Source organism: Nymphalis io, chromosome 26, assembly GCF_905147045.1.
Source record: "Nymphalis io chromosome 26, ilAglIoxx1.1, whole genome shotgun sequence".
NCBI classification, from domain to species: Eukaryota; Metazoa; Arthropoda; class Insecta; order Lepidoptera; family Nymphalidae; genus Nymphalis; species Nymphalis io.
Window position 1 is genome coordinate 1,545,976 of NC_065913.1, and position 24,309 is coordinate 1,570,284.

The 24,309-nt window shown below is 32.0% G+C and overlaps 1 protein-coding gene across 3 annotated transcripts in view; it reads left to right on the forward strand.

The window, feature by feature from the left end:
- The window catches only part of LOC126778423 (nephrin), a 236,331-nt gene that overhangs the window by 30,865 nt on the left and 181,157 nt on the right, over positions 1-24,309 (forward strand). For all 3 annotated transcript variants that reach the window (XM_050501931.1, XM_050501929.1, XM_050501930.1), the window contains exons 3-4: positions 2,283-2,432; positions 11,178-11,357. In XM_050501931.1, the coding sequence (XP_050357888.1) occupies positions 2,283-2,432; positions 11,178-11,357 (330 nt within the window). The remainder of the gene's footprint in view (positions 1-2,282; positions 2,433-11,177; positions 11,358-24,309) is intronic.

The following is a 24,309-nucleotide window of genomic DNA, read 5'->3' on the forward strand; positions in this document are numbered from 1 at the left end:
GAGGCACACGAAACTAACGCTCATATAAATATGCATGGAATTATGTTCGGAGCGAAACGATTTTTTTAGAAATATTTTTCACTAAAGGAAAATATAACACTGTTTTCACAAAGAGACCGATATGCCTATTATGTCTGTTTTTTATATAAAAAATTTGGCTGACGTGCAAATTGGCTAACCGAGAGCAAGTGGTTACTACCGTGGACATTGGCGCTGAAAGAAATATTAACCGTTCCTTACATCGCCAATGCGCCACCAACCTTGGGAATTAAGATGTTACGTGCCTTGTGCTTGTAGTAACACTGGCGCACTCATCCTGAAAACAGAATACAGTAGTACAAGATATTGCCATATAGCGGTAGAATACTTGCTGAGTGAGTGGTTGGTTGGTGGTGTACGCAGACGAACTCGCACAAAGCCCTAACATCAAGCTAAGTGTTGATAATTAATAAACAACAACGTTATCTACCCGTAATAAATAGGTAATCATTTATTAGCACAAAAATAGTCAATTGCAGATAAACGTAGAATAATTAAAAAACATAGCTACTGAGGGTTTTTCCAGTTTCGTAAATACAAATATATTTTTTTTTATTTTATTAAATTATAACCATATACATAGACCCATAGTGGAAGTTTACTGGTAGTAGGGCTTTGTGCAAGCTCGTCTGGGTAGGTACCACCCACTCATCAGATATTCTACCGCAAAACAGCAGTACTTGGTATTGTTGTGTTTCGGTTTGAAGGGTGAGTGAGCCAGTGTAATTTCAGGCACAAGGGACATAACATCTTAGTTCCCAAGGTTGGTGGCGCATTGGTGATGTAAGCGATGGTTAACCTTTCTTACAATGCCAATGTCTAAGGGCGTTTGGTGACCACTTGCCCATATGCTCGTCCGCCTACCTATTCCTCAATTAAATTCCTCATAGTAAGAAAAGGGTTTGAATTCCACGCTTCTCCACTGCGAAATAGCGGATTTTATGGGACAGAATATATAACACATGCAGGTTATACGAGATACAATGAAAGAAAACAACGAGGCGATTAATTATAAACACAAAATTACTCACATTAAAACTCATTATTCTCTCAGTAGCAAGTTGCTTAAATAGCTAGTAGGAAATAATAATATTGGATTCTATCTGAGAATCAATGTATGATCAATTTTTATTATACAATTACTGTAAGGACTTATACAAGCAATAATATGATCACGAAGTCAATACAAAAACTAAAATCGTTTTGTATATTTAGAGAGAGATATTAAATTTGTTACATTCTTTCAATATTTTAAGAGAAAAATTGATCATTTATTTTCAAATCTCATATGTTTTTTTTGTCACGGGAAATAATAATGCCAAATCGTTAAAAACGAAAATTTCCTGCCTCTCAATCTAATCAATGTTGAATATATGTCGATCGTTCCCGGAGGGCAGATTTTCAATTGTTCACCATAAACTCATTATCTACGCCTTTGTGGAACATCTGGTTGGAGCTCGTTAACTATTAATAGGTTCAAGCTTTTTTATCATTGAAAACCTTTGAATAAATTCATTAATATACTAGTATAATGACTGAAATATTTTTACTAAAAATCTTGCATATATTTTTTAGTTGCACTAATAATTGCTTTTATCGGTCATATTGCTTTTACTGGTTTTTGCATCCGTATCAAATTTATTTTGCCAATAAGTCCCGTTATTAATATATATGTGTCCAAAACCAGGAGCTGCACTACTTCTATGTTTAAACTCATTACGATTGGTTTGGTGGTTAATTCGTAACGAGGTAGCAAACAGCCTACTTAGTTTCGTGTTGGTAAATTTAATCACATTTTCCTTTATTATTTTAAATGGATTTAAAAATCTAAATATGTCTATTGCTCTGCTTATATAGGTGGTACTTTATTATATAGCTATAATGACTGTCGTTGAACTTATCATTAAGATTTATTAATATCTCGTCTGGTTACTTCCTTTGGAGTCAGGAAGTCTGAGTCATTTTTTACTTCGGCGTCTCAACATAGCAATCTAAAGATTATTGCCACCATTCCAAGATGGTTTTTCTTACGTAATAAAAATTAATTTTAGCTACCGTTCATATTTTAAATTCTCCTATTAAACGATAATTATTTTAGCAAATGCAATCGCTTCAGTTATTTTAATCGTTATTTAAGAAATATGCTTTATGTTTATAAGAGATTGTGAATAAATTGATTTTATATATCAAAATGTTAAAAATTCATTTATTATAGTTTCTTAAATGTTTTTTCTTTGTTCCAGCACTCACGACAATCAACTGCTTTCAACAGCAATATTTTCGAGTACCACCAAAAAGCCTTCGAGTTCAAGAAGGTTCAGAAGCGGTATTAGAGTGTGCTGTAGCGAATTTAGCTGGACAGGTGCAATGGGCTAAGGATGGATTCGCTTTGGGTAAGATTTTTGCATTAATAATTTAACAGCGCAAAAGGTTGGAAGGAAAACTGTCTTTGTGTTTCGTAAAGGTTGATTGAGCTAGTTCATTATATTTACTAGATTTATATATAACAGAATAAATAAGATGAATATTTACTCACTTACGACTTACTAATGTAAAACGCAAATGACCAACTGATTCTCAAATTGGGATATGATGAGAATGAGTTATTACTTAACGATCAGTATAACATTGACCTATCTTATATTTCCTTTCTACTCCATCCCTTCCTTATTGTATACTTTGTAAAACATATTTATGTATCTATTTATTTGCTTCAGAATTTTTATAAAAAATATGTTAGAATAATAATTATTATCATGAGCAGTTTACCAAAAATTTTCGTGTCTATTTTATATTTTTATTATTAGTATTGTATTCCTTAATGTTTAAATTAAAATTATAACTAAATGTATTGTAGAATAGGAGGGCATTAGTAGCTACAACACGGCTTAATATTACTGTAGTTACCATCGTATATATCGTTTGTGATACGTATTAATTGTTCGAAATAAATAAAAAAGAAAATATATATAATCACACACGAGCGTTTTGGCCGAGATGGCCCAGTGGTAAGATCGCGAATTAAACGATGATCGTGGGTTCTAACACCGACAAGCACCACTGAATTTTCATGTGCTTAATTTGTGATTATAATTCATCATCTCGTGCTTCACGGTAAAGGAAATCATCGTGAGGAAGCCTGCATGTGTCTAATGTCAGTGAAATTCTGCCAAATGTGTATTCCACCAACCCGCACTGGAGCAGCGTGGTGGATTAAGATCTAAACCTTCTCCTCAAAAAGGGAGAGGAGGCCTTTAGCCCGTTAACAGTGGGACATTCACAGGCTGTTACGGAGCATTTTGTATGTTATTGTCATATCTTTCTCATCATAACATAGTACCTTTTTTTTCGCGGGGAATCATGGATACCCTCTATATCTGATGATACATGGAGGGTTATGTCGGACTCTTACCGACTAAAACCACCACGGTTCCAGCGATCCACACTTGTACTTGTACATAACATAGTACCTAGCTCATCATTGTTAACTTTAACTTAATTATGGTTTGGTAAATTCTTAAACAAATCACAGATTTATCCATGTTATACAAAACGATTAAACTTCAAAAAATTAAACAATAATACAACAGATTTCATCTTTACTAGAAAGTTTTTTTATAAAACAGATTCGAATTAAGTTCATAAAGGACATTCAGAATCCTGATAAGGCTTTTCTGAATTAAACAGTTAAACGTAAATTCTTAAAGAGGAAAAATAGATGGGCGGAGTTTTGATTAATGAAGTGTCAAAAGCTTTAACGAGTGACGGTGGTCAAAAGATAAAAAAATAACTGAAGATATCTCCCGGAGATAAAGAGCCTTAAAAAGATTGTTCTTTTTTGGTGATTTGGCAAGGCATTGGCGAAACATTAAGTATAGCTTAATCTCATTTTGATGCTTTAAGAAATTATTTTTTGAAAATCTTCGTTGAAACTGTATCTTAAATTTAGTGATTATTTTATAAAAAGTATTAAGAATCAGAACGTAATCTTGCGTCTGAAAGTGGAATATAAATATCTTAAAATATATTTTAAGTCAAGGTTTTTCCAAAAGTATTTTGTAAAATTTTGGTGTTGTGTTTAATTTTAATTTGCAATAATCAGTTTATCTCATCATCAGTTGTTTATAGGACTTGTCCGGCAGTGTATTTCCCCTCTTCCCTCCCTCTGTGGCACACCGCTGATGATACAAAGCAAAATCGCCATGCTGGGGATGGACGTTCGCTGCGACCTTAGTCCAAGGAATTACATCGAGGCTATTATAAAAACAGCTTCACGGAAACTCGGAGTTCTGAACAAGGTGCGGCGTTTTTTCACGCCACAACAACTGTGCCTGTTATACAAAACACAGGTACGGTCTTGCGTTGAATATTGCTCGCACCTTTGGGATGGCTCCGCTAAGTACGTACTGGAGGCCTTGGACCAGTTGCAGCGACGTGCCGTACGCATTATTGGCGACGTAAAGGTCACAAACACCCTTGAACCTTTAAAATTGCATCGCGAGATAGCAGCACTGAACGCTTTCTATCGACTGTATCACGGCGAGTGCTCTGAGGAATTATTTTCTCTAATTCCTGCTTCCCCCTTCCTTCTTAAGTCCACGCGAGCTGGTTCTCGATGTCACCGCCTAACTGTGACATCAATTCCATCGCGCACAAAGAAATTTAGCAACTCCTTTCTTTGTCGCACTACCAAAAAATGGAATTCCTTACCAGCTCACGTGTTCCCCTCCTCTTACAACCCGGGTTCCTTCAAACGAGGCGTGAAGAGGCATCTTGGGGACGGCTAGTACAGAACATTCTTCCCGACTGTACTGGCCGTCGTCGCGTTTGGACTCTACTACCACTTACCATCAGGTGGAGTAGTCATTTGCCATCCCGGGACATATAAAAAAAAAAAAGTATTTACAGCCAAATCAGTCTTAAATTATTTCAGACAAAAATGACATTTTAAAAATTTTTTGGTCAATGAATATAATATGATATTATATATATTATATATACCTTCAACATTTAAAGATACATAAAGAAGAATTACTTCATACTTAATTCAGACTATAGCTACATTAGTAAATCAATATTGAGGTTATTCAAAAGGTTAGACCTCATTCACGAATTCGCCCTTTTACCAAGCTTTATGGTAGATTTGAACAAAATTAATGTATGAAATTTTAATTAAATATCGCATTATTAATATATCTCTTCGGTTCTATTAATGAAATTTCCAAGCTTATTCCACCTCAGAGGATCATTTCGGAGGGTGAATAAATACATATTTATTTATTGTAGTTGAAACCTTGGTTTTTGATTGTCTTCTCAACAAAGCATTTAATTTGTTTGTATTGTTGAAACTTTTTAATTAATTTATTATTGAATCTTAATATTCTCTTCAATACTGAATAACAGTACGAATGACGAATCAAAACATGTTCAAATTATCGTAAGATTTTTTAAAAATGAACACTTAAGTCCAACTTTCAAACTACAGCAATCAAGCTTCTAAAATGTCCAATTTACCCTTCGATAGTACCAAGACTCACTTATGATAAACCAGTAAATTCGCTAAGCAAAATCGTATAAGAATTCTGTAAAATTTATCTAACTTACCTTCGTAGTCTATCCGTGAATCACGAAATCGAATGTACTTTTCAGGTATCAAAATCTTTCATCAGAATTCCTTTAGAAAACAACGAAATTCTTTCACGAAAACGCCTAAACCCCAATCAAAAAGATCGATTTCCTAACAAAGAAAACGAACCTATTTGAATTTGACTAGGCATCCCAATCAGAGAGACAATGGCTATATAAATAAACGACGTAGAACATTGGAGCGATTGATTGAGACATTCTGTAGATGGAGTCACGAAATATACATATACATTTCAATGGGTGTAGCCCAAATTATTCGCGAAAGCGGATTAGAAAACAGAAATCTTTGCCTATTTAATGTTTTCTTTTTATAATAAGTCGTATCTATCTGTTTGTCATTTAGATTTAAAGATTCAGAAATGCAATCTGAAGAAATATTTTAGTTTAAATTATTTCATTTATTATATTCGTTTTTAAATGCGATAATACGTTATCTTTTTTGATCAATACAATATTGTAAAATAATAAAAAAAAAAACGTTAATATTTACCCAATTTGTTTTAGTTCGCTACACGGATTTTAATCATTTTAATTCAACTTATATTTGTTACAATGGCAATACTAAACGGGCAATTTTGGCTCACCGTTTGGCAGCAACCCTGCACTTATAGATGACACAAGTGATGCGGTCAGAACAAGATAAGTGGGTAACACTCGACCCACTATACATCGGAGATAAGTGTAATTTCTCATACTTGAATAGAATAATATCGTCAACCGCTACATTTATAGCACCTCTAGATAAATTATATCCATTTGAATTGATGATTTATGTCCCTAGATTAGTTATTTATAAACCATCTTACTATAGAGCAATCATAAAAAACCCTGTTAAGTGATCAAGCAATTAGGAATGTGGATAGAATTTTTTTCGTTTAAAATTTGCATATTCCAATTTCAAATATATTTTCTTAATTTCCCTTGTCTTAAAAGCATTTTGTTTTTTATCGAGAAATCGTGGCATATATTAGTATGGTAAGTTGTCATGAGAGCTTTTCAATATTTATATATGGTAATAGATCAATAATGGCTGACTAAGCAAGTTTGAATGAGATAACTGTGATAGATAATAGATTGATGATTATAATTGATCTATTTAAAAAGATATTCTGTGTCCTTTTTAATGTTTTTAATGGTAATAATAACTATCGTAGCGAAATAAGCTTATACTTATAAACCTTAGGAGGTGATTAATAAAACAATGCTGTCTTCTTCTTTCGAATGTCAAATCAATAATAAAAGAAAGAACGAAATGGCTGTTTAACTATACAGCCGCTTAGCGACGTTTATAAATAAGCTTATATTTATTAAAATACTTTATTTTATAATACATGTGAAGAGAAAAATGCTTGAAACAAATTATATGATTACATATGTCATATCCAAGAGGCGGTCTTATGGCTAATTAGCTATTTCTTCCAGACATTTAATATAAATGAAAATTGTTATATAATTTAATTTAATTATTTTTAATTTTAAAACATTTGTGTGCTCGAGGATATTATAAAAGTAATCAGTTTTTACACGATGTAATACCTTGGGAATAAAATAGCAACGATAACCATAGTATTGTGTGTGTTTATATATAACATACACTGTAAACGACAACAGTATAATAAGGTTGTGTTGAGTTTTATTCGCCAGTTATTTTCTGGTCTGTTATTTATTTATTTTGATCAACAATTAAGTGTAATCTATATTGCATTAAGATTTTGACGTAATATGTAATTTTAAATTTCATAAAATTATTGAACATATTTATTTAATTTTAACAAATAGCGTGAGATGATTGTCAATAGTAACAAAACCATATCAACAGTAGTAAGAGTACAGTAAAAGTTTCGATCTTAAAGATCTTGTAATAATTACGTCCGAAATATCAACATCTACGCTGCGCCATAGTTTGTATTACTTTAGTTATTGCAATTATGTTATTAGCTAGCATACTCTAACATTGTTTACTTCAATATTCAAGTTTTGGATATAGTTCAAAGATTTAGTTAAATCATACTCGTAGTTCAATCAGTTTTTTTTTAACTACTTATAAAAGTCAGGCGGACACATTGACCGTCTGATAATAAGAGTTCACCATCGTGTATAGACACGAAGCCGAGATGGCCCAGTGGATCTTAGCCGATGATCGTGGATTCAAACCCGGCAATGATCAATGAATTTTCATGTGCTTAATTTGTGATTATAATCTAATCTCGTGCTATACGGTGAAGGAAAACATCGCGAGAAAACCTGCATGTGTCTAATTTCACTGAAATTTTGCCAATCCGCATTAGAGCAGCGTGGTGGAATAAGCTCCTTCTCCTCAAAAAGGAAGAGGAGGTCTTAGCCCAGCAGTGGGATATTCACAGGCTGCTATTATCGTCTTTAGACATTGGAGTTGTAGGAAATGTTAAACATACTAACCATAGAAAGCAAGACGTCATGTCCCTTAGATAGCCGGTAGTGAGGTATGATACCTAGGTGGGCTTCCAGAAAACCAAGTAAAAGATTTAATTCAAATTTGTTTAGATTTTCGAATAAATATTTGGTGCATTCCTTCAGAATTTACAAGGATATATCATGACGAATTTTTAAAAAGAATTCTGCTCATCTTATAAAAGGCAGTGATATTTCGAAAACTTCATACCGCCGTTTTCAAGCCCCTTCATGTTGCAGGTATGTAGAGTACAAAGTCAGTTTAAAAAAAGCATTGGTTGCGTTTTGCGGTTATGCGCAGACTGCTGAGCAACGATGCGTGGACAAATGTAACTTTTAGTTGGCGTAGTTTAATTCATCTGACAAAAAAGTTCGAGCTAAATAATGGGCCAGGACCAGATTACGTTGACCGTTGCAGCCTTTGATAATAAACGGGACTTTGGGTCAGGGAGCATCGTTTTTAAACTATCTGCGATTTTCATTTACAGTAAAGACTTTTCGCTACATGTATGTTGTTGGAATTTTTCTCTGTATTCGTTTTGCATGAATCTTTCAAAGTTTAAATTGAAAGTACACGATGTCATTTATGTATTCGATTTTTAAATTTTTAGTTTCTGTTTTTATTTTTTTAATAATAATTAGATGATTCTTTTATTTTATATTTGAAGAAGATAAGATTCAATTAAGAATGAATTTCAATTTAATTTTACATCTAAAATGGGTATGAAAAAAATAACAAAGTTGGTTCCTTTTCGTCAACTCCAATTCCAAATTGGTCGTCTTTCGAAAAAAAACAAATTCTTGCTGATATCTATTACAATAATTTTAATAACATCAAATAAATAATTATAAATCTTATATTAAAAATCTATAAATATTAGTAGTGATATTAATTCAAAAATAAAATAATGGCAACAAAGAAAAACATGAATAAAGAGATACAAGGAATAGTCCTAAGTGTTTAAAAACTCGTTGTAAACATTCATATCTATCTGAATATTCTCAATCATTTCTTCGAATCTGCGAAACTTAAAAATTAATTGCGTAACGAAATATAAATCCCCGGTAACTATGTAATTGCCGTTCAGTGATAACCATAAAATCTTTAATGGAATGAATGAATAATTTAGCACCGTAGTTTAAGTTACTGCGTAACGTGAATAGAACTTTCTGGAGAAATAAGACGAAAGTCAGTGATGAGAGAGACGCCCTGTTTTTGAACATGTACACGATAGGGACATTTTTCATTATAAATTATTGGGTGCTATATGGAGCCGAAATAGCTCAGTGGTAATGACATCTTTTGTAGATTGCCAGTTCGATGTTCTTAATTACTTAACATAAATATAAATCGTATTAATATGAATTTAAGCACGGGTAATATTTTTTTTTGTAACAATGGCCATCCCCGATTTTAAGGTATTAGTAATGTTTTATTTACAGCTCCAATAAAGCATTCAGCTTGTGTTAGGCGTGTAGGCGACAAGATCAAAGGTCCAGAATAGAAGCTGGGATATACATCGCTAGGATCGTAAAGCGCTATTGACGCTGAAAATGCCGTTCTTATTGTATTTAAATTCGGTTTATTTTGTTCACATACGTTTGTTATTGTAACCTCACCTGTCGCCAAATATACATAGATAAGCCATTTATATATAAAGAAGTAAATAAATATAAGTGGACATTCGTACTGCGTGCTCATTCCTTAAAGGCCGGCAACGCACCTGCAAGCCTTAGGTTTTGCAGGTGTCCATCGGCGATGGTAGCCACTTGCCATCAGGTAAGCCACACGCTCGTTTATCCCCTCTAACATAAAAAAATATATATTAAAAAAAGACAAAGCAACATCCGTCGGGTTATGCTGGTATCCTAAATGTGAATTTGAGTTTGTTTATTTGTACTACTGAACCGATCATTATGACATTAGAACATAGGGTACCTAATATCTGTCCTCTCCACACATACACAGGCATATGTGTGGAGGGGAAGCTATTGTATATATTTGGGATATAGCGTATTATATAAACATATAGACAAAGTCATCGACCTAGATGTTAATGGTATTAAAAAAAAACCAGATAATAAATAGTTGTAAAATTAAGATTCATCAAAGATCTTATCTTAAATTATTCAACAGAAAAAAAAACCATCAAATACATATTAAGAAATAAAAATTGAATTGAAACAAACTCAACCGTATTAAATAAACGAAGCACCGAATTTAATTAAACAAAAGTTTTAAATCGTTAACCTAATCGGTAATCGAACCTAGAATTTAAAACAGACCTAATTTCTTGATTGACAAGAGATCTCAACAGAATTGCGATAATTAAGCTTAACGAAATTAAATTCTTCGAATAATCCCATCTTTCCCCTAATTACTGTAATTGAGAGGAATCTTTGCCAGTGTATTGTTAGCGAGAAAAATACAAGGGGTTTTTTTCGTCTTAGTTCTTTCTCAGTCTATTGTGTGTGATTTAGTAACTCTGTCTCACTCATTCATAATTCAATACCTACTTAATAATGGCGTTCGTTGTAGACAATATTTTGTGTTGCTGATAATAAAATTAACAAAAAATATATAATAATTATATAACTATGTTCTGCGAAATTGGCTCAGTGGCTAGATGACGTTAATATGAAAATGAAGATCGTAGGTTCAACCAGTCAGCGTTACTGTATTTTCATAAGCTTAATTTGTGGAAAACATACGTGTTCAAATTCTACCGCTTCTGTTTTCACCATGCCGCACTGTAAGCGTGGTGAAATACACTCCAAAATTTCTTATTAAGAAGAGTGGACGTATTTTCATAGCAGTGGGCCATTCGCTGGCTTTTATAACAAATTCTTTTGGACGTTAAATATAACTGTTGTAATGTAATATTTAAGTTTCAAACTTAAATAAAATAAAATAAATGAGTGACAGTCTTGTATTTGTACTGTTACCAACCCTGGGAAATAAGGTGCTATGCCTCGTGTGCCTGTAATTACACTGGCTCGCTCATCCTTCCAAACAAAACACAGCATTTATTTAGTAATAATATTGAATTTCTTTTCCCCAGGGTTCTCATCGGTGATCCCAGGGTACCCACGTTTCACGATGTTCGGGGATAGACGCCACGGTGTCTACAACTTGCGAATCGTCAACGTGACTCTGGAGGACGACGCGGAATACCAGTGTCAAGTTGGTCCAGCGCAGATGCACAAAGTAATAAGGGCAAACGCATCTCTGACTGTTATATGTAAGTACTATATATTAAGTTATATGTTTTTTTAGAATTTATATCGTATTCACAATTGCCTACATATTATGGTAACTGAGTGTTTGGCATATCAGCCCAGCCAAGCTACGGGGGCTAGCAGCATGAAAATGTGCATACGGGTTCATTTTACACAGTAGCTTAGACTAGGAATTTGTATGAAATATTCTATTGTGGAAGCCGCGGGTAAAAGAAGAGAAGTACAGTATTACAATATGTGTTCAGTTGCTTGATGCTTGCAATCTAAGGAAAGAGGCTATCGCTACATACATACATACAAATAAAGGCGTAGCATAATTATTTAGGTATATATATATATATATATATATATATATATATATATATATACAGATATATGTTAGGCAATCATCATTTATTTTATATGGGTTTACGTTTTTTAATATATCCCGTAGTTTCATTTTATCCCTTGGTATATAAAAATGTCGATAATTGAACCAATTTCCAAACGAAAACACAAGCAAAGCCTTAGGCAAATAATAATGAAAAAAATTATTCAATAGATATTACCTAAGCGCAAAATCTTGTACCGAAGAACGTGTAAAGAAAGTTTTTATATGAGCTTAACCCCAGATGAATGAAACGGGTCAGATATGTCTAGGATCTCGGTTTATGGCGGTTGAAGGGTTGCCTTGATAGGTTTTTGAGGGATGTGTCTGTGTATCGATATTGCTTTTGTCTATGCTGTGTATATAATCATTATGATTTCAGAACACGATATAGAGTTGACTTCTATAAAGATCTTACGTTTCGATGTGGTAAAGTTAGTTAGCCGTAATTGAGTCGCAGTAATAAAATAACATGCAATACTTTAAATTATTGTATGTGTGAGTGTGTGGATGTGTGTGTCCGAACAGAAGAATAGATCAAATCCTTGTTTTGAATTCTCAAATCGCATTGCGTTTATTGATGTTTATAAAAATTCATCATCATGAACGTGTTCTAATCTGGATTGAAACGGTTCAAAATATACTGCAAACCGTTTTCTAAACAGAAAGGTATTTATGAACTCACGAACGAATCAAAATACATTTGGTGCATATGTAGTAAACTCTTATAAGTAATTGGAACTTATAAAACCCTGTTCAATTAAATGACCTCTAAAAACGGTTACACATAAGAATAAGAGTTTAGTATACATAGGTACATATAAATACAATCTCATTACAACGAAAACAAAACATGCAAATGTGGACATAAAAAAAAAACGTAAGAAAACTATCGATAAACGTCACACGTCCCAACCCTACGACCCGCAATAATAGGATGGCGACCATTTTACGACAACCTTTTATTCAAATTCGCTAGTTCCGTATCCAATAAGCAATAGAGACTGATATATTTCTCCAAACCCTTACAAATATTGCGTTTCGAAATGCGTTTCTTATATATAAATATATATATATATATAAATAAGCTAAATTTTTATTATTATTTTTAATATTATTTTATTATCTTAAGGATTAGAAATAAATAAACTTGAAGTTGCTCTGTATCCAAAGGAACGACATTTAAAGTTAATTATTCCATTTTTACTTTATTACTCATATTCTTCATGTTTAATATTTTTTTTAAACATGAAATCTTTTTTTAAATGTCATTTAAAAAATCCAATTTTTTTTATTATCATATAAAAAATATTATACAAAACATAAATTCCATTATCAATGAAAACTTATCAAACATTAAAGAAATATAAATACAATTATTTCATTACATATATAAATATAATTTGAGCAAAACAGTCCAGACGCTGTCCAGTCTGTACCAATTGTTATGGCCGCTAGATACGTGATGCAACGCGATCCTTTTACAAGACACGGTAATCTATCAAACGGGTTGATTATTTAAACCAAGGTGCGTCCTGCCCAAAAAAATGCTTCAAAATTTTGTAAGCGTTTTATCGGTAACTGTTAACAATAAAATTACAGAATATTACCTCTAATTCTTTATGTAAATATTTCTTATATGTTACCAAGGATTCTAGACCTTTCGATCTATACAATTCGTCCAGTAATTGAAATTCGACCTTAATAAATATTATATTATGGAAAATCAGTTAATAATCAGAAGAGAACGGTACTGAATGTTCGCCTATTAATATATAGACTAGCGTTTACCGCTTTGCTCGCGTACACAGAATTATTGCATTACAAATCAATACCATCATAAATCAATCAATAAAATAGCTCTTCAAAAATGTTGAATTTTAGAACAATCTTTCATACCCTCTTATACCTTAGGGGTAAAATTTTTAAAAATCCTTCCTTAGTGCCTTCTATAAAAGGATCTGTATATAAATTAACTTTGTCCCATCTTCCTGTCGTTGCTCGGTGAGTCGATATGTCAGTCAGTCAATCAATCATTCTTTTATATACATATACATATATATGTATATATGTCGCGGTTACAAATGAATTGCCATTTTAATGGCCGCCATTGTCGTCCAGTATGTTGATTTTATTAAATCAGTCAGTGCGCAGTCCGGCGCTGGCGCTGTCCTGAGAGCAAGAGACCAAGAGACCGCGGGGGTCGCTCGACAAAATGATCACACGCGCTACTGACATACTCCTTTATATTTTATATTTCCATCAGTCGGCTACATAATAAAATAGGCATCTTATATATAAGGGTCTTATATTTTTCACACTTGACGTCTGACAACCGACCAACCTACATGACATACATCACGTAGTGTGGTGTTGCTATTCTATTAAGTGACGTCGTATACCCGCTTAAATTTATTATCTCTGACATATATATATGTAAGGAACATTTTGTTTATTTTTACACTCTAATCTCATGATCTAGCAATTCGATTGGAATAAATCTTTACGCATTAGATATTTATTGAATATAAAACTTGCTACGAGCCACATAGCCGTAGCAGTGACGTGACATATAGTCCATTATAAATACTTTTGTCCGTATTTCTTTTTAAAAGTAAAATGAGCGCAAGTAAACGATACTCGCACTGTAAACTATTTGAAAGTTTAACAGTCAAGCATTCTTAAGATGTTCAGTGATTTGAATATCCACAGCTGCAGCTTTAAAAGTTAACTTGTATAAAGATACGTTTTATTATTTGAGATTGTGTGATATTATTATACTATTTTTTTTATATTCTTTTTTATTATAGTGATATGGAATATGATGGTCGTTTTGAAGGCCAGTTATTAAATTTGTGCTTTTCACATTTTTAGTCTGTGTACATCCAGACTGTGTTCAGCCTTGATACTAAAATAACATTTAGATTGAAAAATAATCACTAATAATCGCTATAGAGAAGCACGAGTAGGAAAGCACTAAAAATGTGGAAAGTGAAAAGTGTATGAAAAAAACATATTTTATTTGGTGGTTACCAAGGCTGACCACTGACTTATCAGATATTCTACCGCCAAACAGCAGTACTTAGAATTGATGTGTTCCAATTTAATTGATTGAATCAGATCACAAGCGACGTAACATATTTATATACATATATTGGGGATATATAGTATATAAGGAATGGTTTATATTTCTTGCAGTACCAATGTCGATTGCAATGATGACCACAGATTTATACATCTCATTTAAAAAAAGTATATAAATATTTATATACATATAATCCTACTGTACTTGAAGTCGAGTGGCTTTTCTATTTATATTTTTAGAAATTGTGTCACAAAATTCCAAACATTGTTAAGAAACAATTATTAAAAATAAAGTCTTGTACAAAATTTTCAACAGACCTCCATCTTAATTCTAAATCACCCAATAACAATGAACTTTTATAGTCTTTTCTGTTTTCTATCTCACTATCTATCCTCTCTTTCCAATGCGCATGCGGAACCATAACGGTCTCACTCACACAATCGTATCATAAAAATTGCAGAGTTCCTTCCTAAGTTACTGTATGTACCTTTTTTAAATATTTATAAAATCGCTCGGGGGTTGAAAACATCGCAAGGGGTTGGTTTCGAGAAATACAAAGAGATGGAAAGGGTTGATTGGAACGGGTATTAAAGAGTGAAGAACGACTTTATACTTCCATTTAATTCTTGTCATTGTCATGTTCAGATTCATTATTTGAAATTTCACTTTCTTAATCTATATACATAAACCATCTCCGTGGCCAAAGATGACTTTATGTGTCTATTCTGATGGGTGTATAAATGAAGTCGAGATGGCCCAGTGGTAAGAACGCGTGAATCTTAAAACCCAGTTCAAGCCCGGGCAAGCACCTCTGAACTTTCATGTGCTTATTTCTGTTTATAATTCATCTCGTGCTTTTCGGTGAAGGAAAACATCGCGAGGAAACCTTCATGTGTCTAATTTCATCGAAACTCTCCCACATGTGTATTCCACCAACCCGCATTGGAGCAGCTAGGTGAAAATTAACTCCAAACCTTCTCCTCAAAAAGGGAGAGGAGGCCTTAGCCTAGCTGTGGGACATTTACAGGCTGTTACTGTATAAATGTTAGGATTAATACGGTCAATGTCGCATATCACTTTCTGACATTTCACCACCGTTTTCTGCGGTGAGTTTCGAGTTTACTGGTGGTAGGGCTTTGTGCAAGCTCGTCTGGGTAGGTACCACCCACTCATCAGATATTCTACCGTAAAATAGCAATACTTGATATTGTTGTGTTCTGGTTTGAAGGGTGAGTGAGCCAGTGTAATTACAGGCACAAGGGACATAAAATCTTAGTTCCCAAGGTTGGTGGCGCATTGGCTATAAGCGATGGTTGACATTTCTTACAATGCCAATGTCTAAGGGCGTTTGGTGACCACTTACCATCAGGTGGCCCATATATATATATATATCGCAAATGAATATCATATCTCGATCAGATTAATCTTGAAACGTAGAAAGTGATGCTGCATGGTAATAAGCATGGAGGCACATTAAAATACTAGAAACCACTAAATAACATAAAAAAAAATCAAAGTGTGGAGTTACATATACAACAAAAACGCATAGCCTTGTCTAAGCCTTGTCAGCTTGTTTGGGAGCTTAAACTAACAAATATAAACTCTAGACAAACATATATAATTAAAACATACACATCAAACCTAATAAAAAGAAAAACAAAAAAAAAAACAAAGTAAAACAAAATAAGAGTGAGATAGAAATAAACCAGATAATAAAAGAGGAGAAAACACTATATAACTGAGCCTAAACTATCGTGGTTGTATACGCTGCAAATCTTCTAAACAGCAGTGGGGGATTTTACCCAATAGAAGGATATTACGGGCCATTATAGGACTTCTGTATTTAAATTGTTCATCGATTGAAAGCAGTTCATATTTTCATTTGTTGAAGCTAAATCGAAAAGGAACTAAATTTGTAGACCATGTCTGAACACGTAGTCTTTTTTGAAAATATCTGAAAATAAAAAAACTGTAAGCACTTTAAAATTCAAAATGTAGTCGTCAATAAATATGAGCTTGAAACGGAAGGAAACTAATTTCTCTTGTGAATTTATATTGCGACGCTGTTTTTTAATTTTTTGTCCACAATATTTTCAAGTACACATTGCTTGTTACAGTCCATTATATAATATTCAATTCGAAACAAAAGCTGTTGAAACTATTGAAAAAAACAGCACATCGTTTATTTTTTAAATGTCATACAATTTAATCTTGAGAGATTTTTTTCGAAAATCTCTTTCACCGTATAAAACTTATTTTACCAAGCAACTGGTGAAGATTAACTACAAATAAAAAAAAAGTTACAAACAAACTCGATGTAAAAGTACGGAACAAACGCAGTAGTATTGTCAACGCCTTAAAGAGGTTAATTTCTTACTACCAAAGACGAAAGTTCTCTCCTGTGACATGAAAACTCGGCTTTCTTTTTAAAGTTGAAACTTTTAACAAAAGCTTGCTTGTTCAAAACTTTAGGTAGAATGGGCTAGAGTCTGTGTAAAGATAGTTTGTTTACTAGAATGAAGTTTTTATATTTTATAATGTGCCTTGTTCTGTGGTTAAAGTTGAGCATAATATGACGTTTATTAAACTTATTATATTTACATTGAAAAAATGCTACTCAATTTAATGTGGTAGGGCTTTGTGCAAGCTCGTCTGGGTAGGTACCACCCACTCATTAAATATACCGCTAAACAGCAGTGTTTGGTATTGTTGTGTTCAGGTTAAAGGGTGAGTGAGCCAGTGTAATTACCAGCACAAGGGACATAACATCTTAAAATTCTCAAGGTTGGTGGCGCATTGGCTATGTAAACGATTGTTAATATTTCTTACAATGCCAATGTCTAGGGGCGTTGGTGACCACTTACTATCAGGTGGCCCATATGCTCGTCCTCCTATTCTATAAAAAAAGGAGGCTTTACGAGCACTTAATCGGCATTTTCTAATACGTAAAAAACCAGAACGTATCACTACAATTACAAATACTACCGATGAAAGATACTTATGTACTATTTATTTATTTAAACTGTTTATTTATTATTTCGGTAAATATATTAGTCATCCGGATCGAGAAAACACGTGTACTTTCTACCGAGTTGGTTAAAAACCGAGCAAATACTTCTGATATTAGTTATGTTCTTATTATTTGTTTATAATTCATCTCTCAGTTTTAAAGGAATGAAATCATTATCATCATTAGAACGTGTTCCCCATAAAAATCCGCCTTATATATAACTATCAAACGTAGTGTAACAGCGTGGTGGATTAAGAGCCAAACTCCGATTCCAAAGTATGCAATTCAAATCTCAAGATTTTCATATCTTTTTAAGTAGGAAATTATTACTTAAATAAGTGCATGAATTCATATTCACATAATTCAATTTTTTATATTGTTTATGAACAACTTTTCTTGTGACTATTGACTTCGACTCGTACCTTACAATTAGTTTTAAAACATACAATTCTTTAAGCAAATTGCTGAATACTCCGCTTCATTTAAATCCAGCTTCTATTCTCATTACATTAAGTTGATAATTGAGTGTAAGTTCCACAATACTAGAAAGGAAACAGCATTACCAAGATGCTCCATCGCATTAGGACTGTTACATTCTAGTATATCTTTAAAGGCTTTAATTAACAAGTTCAGTTGTTATATGGAAATGTTTATATGTATAGTATCTATTTTTGGAATACTTAACGTCCCAACGTCAATATAATTGTCGCAATTGGAAAGCTGTTTACGTATTCTACACTGAAAGAAACAAGTTACATAGAGAACTTTTTATTAAGATATATTGTTATGAAAATCATACATCCAAAGAAATATAAGCCATCACTATTTTGCACCATTTTAACATTTGAATAACTTTTTCACAAAAGGTTTTTGTACAAAAACTTTTTCGTTATCAAATTAAAAGATAGCAATGATCATACTCGTATACAAGACCTATATATTTTTTACTAATTTCTTATCCGATGTAGAAAACACATAATATTATAGTTTTGTTACCAAACGTAAAAGATACACTGTGCTAATTCTGTTATATATAAGAGAATATATAAAGGATAAATAACTATAAATTGTCACACAATAGAGACGACATAAAAGACTAAACAAATCAACAGAACAACCGACCAATAATAACAAAGGCGTAGTAAATTATATCAAACGTAGTGCTCAGGGATTGGATAAACAAGACGCGACCACGAAATATACTTGGGAATAATTTGAGAATTCACACAATAATCTTATTGTTATTAACATAATTTCCTTAATACAGATGAAACTTATATTATTATAATTATTAGATAAGTTTTGATTAAATATTATTCTTAAGAACTTAATGGAGATTTATTTTATAAATATAACAATTTTGTGGTTCTTTCTATTGTCCAAATATTAATTAATTTATACTTAGATTAATTGTTAAACTTGTGTGTGTATTATAATTGTATACTTATGTAAAATCAGTTAAGTTGCTATATATTAAAGCGTAAATTAGCTTAAATGTTTTTAGTATTCGTTTATTCGGTGAAGTTCGACTTAAAATAATTATTTTTATGTATGAAACTGGTGTGGCATGATGCCTAAAGCACTTTACACTACCAATACTGCCACCATGGCAATAGAGTGGTGGTATAAAAGATCTTAGATTAAACTCACCTTTTAAACCGGATTATAGCAATACATAATGATATTGGTGTTTGGCAGTAGTGGCACAAAGGGCTATTATTTATTTTAAAGTGAATCTCAAGGTTAATTTTAATTTTCATTTACATTACTATTTATTAAATAAAAAGCATAAATCGAACGCTACAAGAGAATAATGGAAGGCATCAAAGCTGTAATGAAAAACAGATTAATAATTCCTCCTGTTTCTAGACCAAATGTTTCAGCGGAGGAAAGAGAAAAAAGCCGCGCTTAATGTAAGTGAAACGAGAGCAAAGTAGGTCAATTTGAGTTACTAGGCAAATAATTGTCTAAACGTTATTTCGTGTTCTCAAAATGAAAATTTTTAGATACATTAGCCAACGCCTTTGGTTATGTTTTTTTAAGCCTATAATGGCTAGCTTGAAACAATAAATTGTGTAAGTCCAGTTTTAAATAGGTGAAATTTTATTAGCGTTCTTTTAGTTCGTTAATTTGGTTTCCATTTTTAAAATATGGTTTTATCTTTCGTTTAATCCCTTGGTCAAGAGATGGCGTTTAATGTCAATTAAATTGTGCTCTCGTTTTATTTTATATAAAATCATAATATAAGTAAAGTGTGGCCCTGTGTGTGTGTTTTTATTGCAAATAATTTACTTAATAATTGCCATTTGGATTTTATTAGTATTGCGCCATGCATGCTTGCCAAACGTTGGACGTTATTTTTTTTTTCACTACATCTTAAACGAATCTAGTAAGATGAGCTCTTTTGAAAGGTTAATAATTTCATCAAATGATATCGACTTTAATATTAACAAAATGTTGTTAAAACAATTTCCATTACACATAATATAATTAGATTTCAAACTTAATAACACAGAACATAATTCTGTATAAGTTTGAAATTTTAATTGAAATAGTTTTAAAGTTGGCGTCAAAGGCGCTCGGACAGTGAGGTTCTTGTTTTACACTCCAAAAACTATTGAAGTTAGCAAAGCAGTTATACGTTAAAATTTAATTTTATGTTAATACATTAAATCAATATAATTAATTATTTTGTCGAAGAATGTGCCAATCTTCTAGTATAAGAATATTAATAATTATCTTAAAGACAAAAGCTACTGCTATTTTAAGGTTTATTTTACTGGCGATGAAAGCGATGGTGAACATTTCTTACAATGCCAATATATATGGGAGTTGGTGACCACTTACTATCAGGCCCATATGTATGTCCGCCTTAGTACATTATAAAAATATATATTTTTTAAAGTATAATAAATAAAGAAGTTCCTGCACATTATCATCATATAACGCTTCTATTGTCGAATCCAAATAAAATACTATTCACTTCCTTCTTTTAACTTTTCGATAAATCCTTTATTGATTGTTATACACAAAAGGATATAAAAAAATTCTATAAATTTACTTTTTCTTAATTCTAAATAATAATAAATTTCATTATCATCTCTTATAATTAATATTCCTCATAAAATTATACTACATTAATTAATAAAAGCCGTCTTAATTACATAGACGTGGAAAATTTCTTTTATAAGTATCATCGTATGATTAATAAATTCCTTTATTAATTATTTTATAATAGAATGTGTTCTTTTGTGTGTTAAAATTAGAGGAGGTTCACCTCATCGAATATATTTAGAAGGAAATACCTCGAGTCTTATTACAAGATATCTTCAGGTCTGCAGATGCCACGGTATCATGACCTGTAATAGTCTACTAAGAATAAAACAGGTTTTAACTGGTTAGTCCAACTCTCGGCTAGGATTACAACATACCCATATTTACCTGGAATTTCATGCAGGAATTTTCCAGCGTCGAAAAGGTTCGTCCGTTCAGATATTTCTTAGCTCCGTTTTCTGCCTTCAATAACACGTTGTATTGATGTTGAAATGGATAAGACCAATATAAATTGGATGGATTATTCGATCTGATCATCTCATCAAGAGTAGCATACCTCAAAGTTCACAAATACATATAACTGAAGTATCATTCTCATGAGAACCACAGACGTTTTCCAACAAAGACACATTGCCAAAGTTAATATAATATAGTTTTGGAGAATTTCACGGGTCGAGAACTGGAATAGTTTAAGAGTTTGAAGGGCCCCAACCTAATTTGCGTTAACTGAGATGAACATTAAATTTATCCATATTTTAGTGTGCTCCATAACGTTCATTATCTCGATATTATTATGTTGAAACTGTTTTGATATTATTGCTTTGAATAATACACGTTGTAAGAGTATATACGTATACGTATATATAATATACGTGTACTGCTCTACACAACTACATTACAATACTACACGTGTATTTGTAAATATAGGTGAATTTGGAAAAATGGTTATTTCACAATTGTAACTGATCTATGAATGTGAAATATATAAAAATGCTATAATTTTCTTATCTAATTTTGTATTGTTATGAAGTTGTTGCATAACTTAAGTGTATTTGTATTTGCGTTAATGTATATAAGGAAGAAACGCCTGTGACCATCGAACCTTGATCAGAAATATATAAGAAATTAAAAAAAAAAAGTTTAAAATCTATCTTCTAAGTATGCTGATCATATAGAATATAAATTTTACTACTTACTTGAAAAATAAGCTCAAACCTTTCAAAAATGTTTCGTTGTAAAATATTTCGAACATGAAATAGAAACTTAAAAATATCAACAATATGTTATACATAACCGTTTATATTTCTAATCCTCAAAATCTCCAAGCGTTCCGCCTCCGCTATTATTGTGATAACTTCAAACAGCATTAAACCCTTTGAGAGGAACCCATCGCCATCTTTTATGCGAGTCCTGACAACTCCGCAAAATAGCGGATAATTTCCTTTGATGCAATAGACAATGTAAGCAGTAGGTTTCTGGGTCAGATAATATCATTGTTGTTGGAAACTTTATAACGATTTGTCAATTCTGTTATTATGATAATCGGCGACAAAATAAACAATCGTTGTTATTGTATTTTATCAGATTGAATTGGCATTTATTGAGATTTCCTTTTGAAAAATATTTCTTAAATGCATATTTTTTATTTTATTAAGAAATTACAATTTGGAATCATTTTGACAAATAAGCTAATGAAAATAATCTGTCACACAACATTAGTTGTAATCTTTATAGTTTAAAATTGTATAATGGAAGAAAACCATGATAAATGAAAAATTATTGTATTTATTTATTTAAGTCTCGCAGTTTTTTTTTTTTTAATATATAAGCTAGCACTTGACTGTTATCACACCTGATGGAAAGTGATGATACAGTCTAAGATGGAGCGCGCTTGCCTAGTTATTGTACACACACTAACAATATATAATAAAAAGAATATATAGATCATGAAGTATGCAAAGGCCTTATCACTTACAGTGATCTCTTCCAGGCGACCTCTATTAAATTAATTACACTTGCCCAAGTTTTTTTTTTATTCCACATTAGTTTCTATTTACTCCTTGATAAAGGAAGACTGTATTCAGTACAGTCCCACCGCAGTCCCAGTTATTTCAAGTTTAGAATGTGTCTTTCGAAACTTCTTTTAAATTGCCTCTATAACTTGAACAGTACCTCGATTCAACTTGAAGCTTCTCACAGATGGTACTGCACTCGTCTTATTTTATTTTTTTACAATTATAAAATAGACCTTATTTTTTATATTAGTTTTATATTTAATTCTAATTATTTTAGATAATATTATATGGTTCTAATTTCATTTTCATAATGAAATTGTTTCTTTATAAAACATTAACTTCGAAGGTTAGACTGAATTTCAAATTAATGCTTATAAAACGATTACAAAATTAATCCCGATGATGTCTTTTTCACTGATATTTGCCACGGAAATCTTTCTCAATGCAAACAACTGCGCAAGAGATCTCAATGTGCTAAGGCGTGTTCACAAACACAGGTGCACTCTCTCTCTCTCTCTCTCTCTCTCTCTCTCTCTCTCTCTCTCTCTCTATTCTTTCACATATAACCCGATGAGATATCAAATTAAATATGAGGAAGGAAGAAAGTGCAGGACCAATGGATTTACGTGTTTTCCAAAGGACTGGAGTGTTGACACTGATAAACTTCGGACTGCTATTAAAAATTCATTGACAGAAAAATCTAATAATTTTTATTAACCTGGTTCAGAGTGTGAATCGAGGACCTCAGGATCTGCAGCTAGCCGCTAGACTAATCCAACTAAGCAGCTTAGACTAATCATATTTGTCAAACATATTATCGTTCTATCTTTATTTACGAATACATCTTGCGACGTAAACTTAAATGGATTTAAACATATAAACCTTTTTTACAATTTCAAGTGAGTTTTTAATATAAATGTCTTACTTTATACATTTCCTAACGTGTGCTCAGCGCATTACACTGTCTGTTAGATTTCCCTTAGGTCCCAGACAAAGCTAGACAATACCTAGCAGAAAAGGTACGCCTGAGTGATTATGTTAGCTTTTCTAGTAAAAATTCTAATTTCCTAATAAATTGAAAACGTGAATAAAATAAAAAAAAATCCTAAAAAATAACAAGGTGAGCTTTATAAATCACTCGCCAAGTCTTTATAAAAGTTACGAACTAGAAATTTTATGAATATTTATTCCAAAATATGAGATGAAATATGGAAGGAAGATGTAGGAGGTATAAAGAATATCGTTTTTCATGACTCGAATGTTTTTAATAGATAATTAAGCTTCCATATACTGTTTTGTCGGTTCATTTATTTAAATAAAAATATGCTTATGAAAAAATATACCTACATGGAATTACTTATCTATAATAATATAATATAATATAATAAAATAATTGACTAGCCAATTCACTGACATATCAACG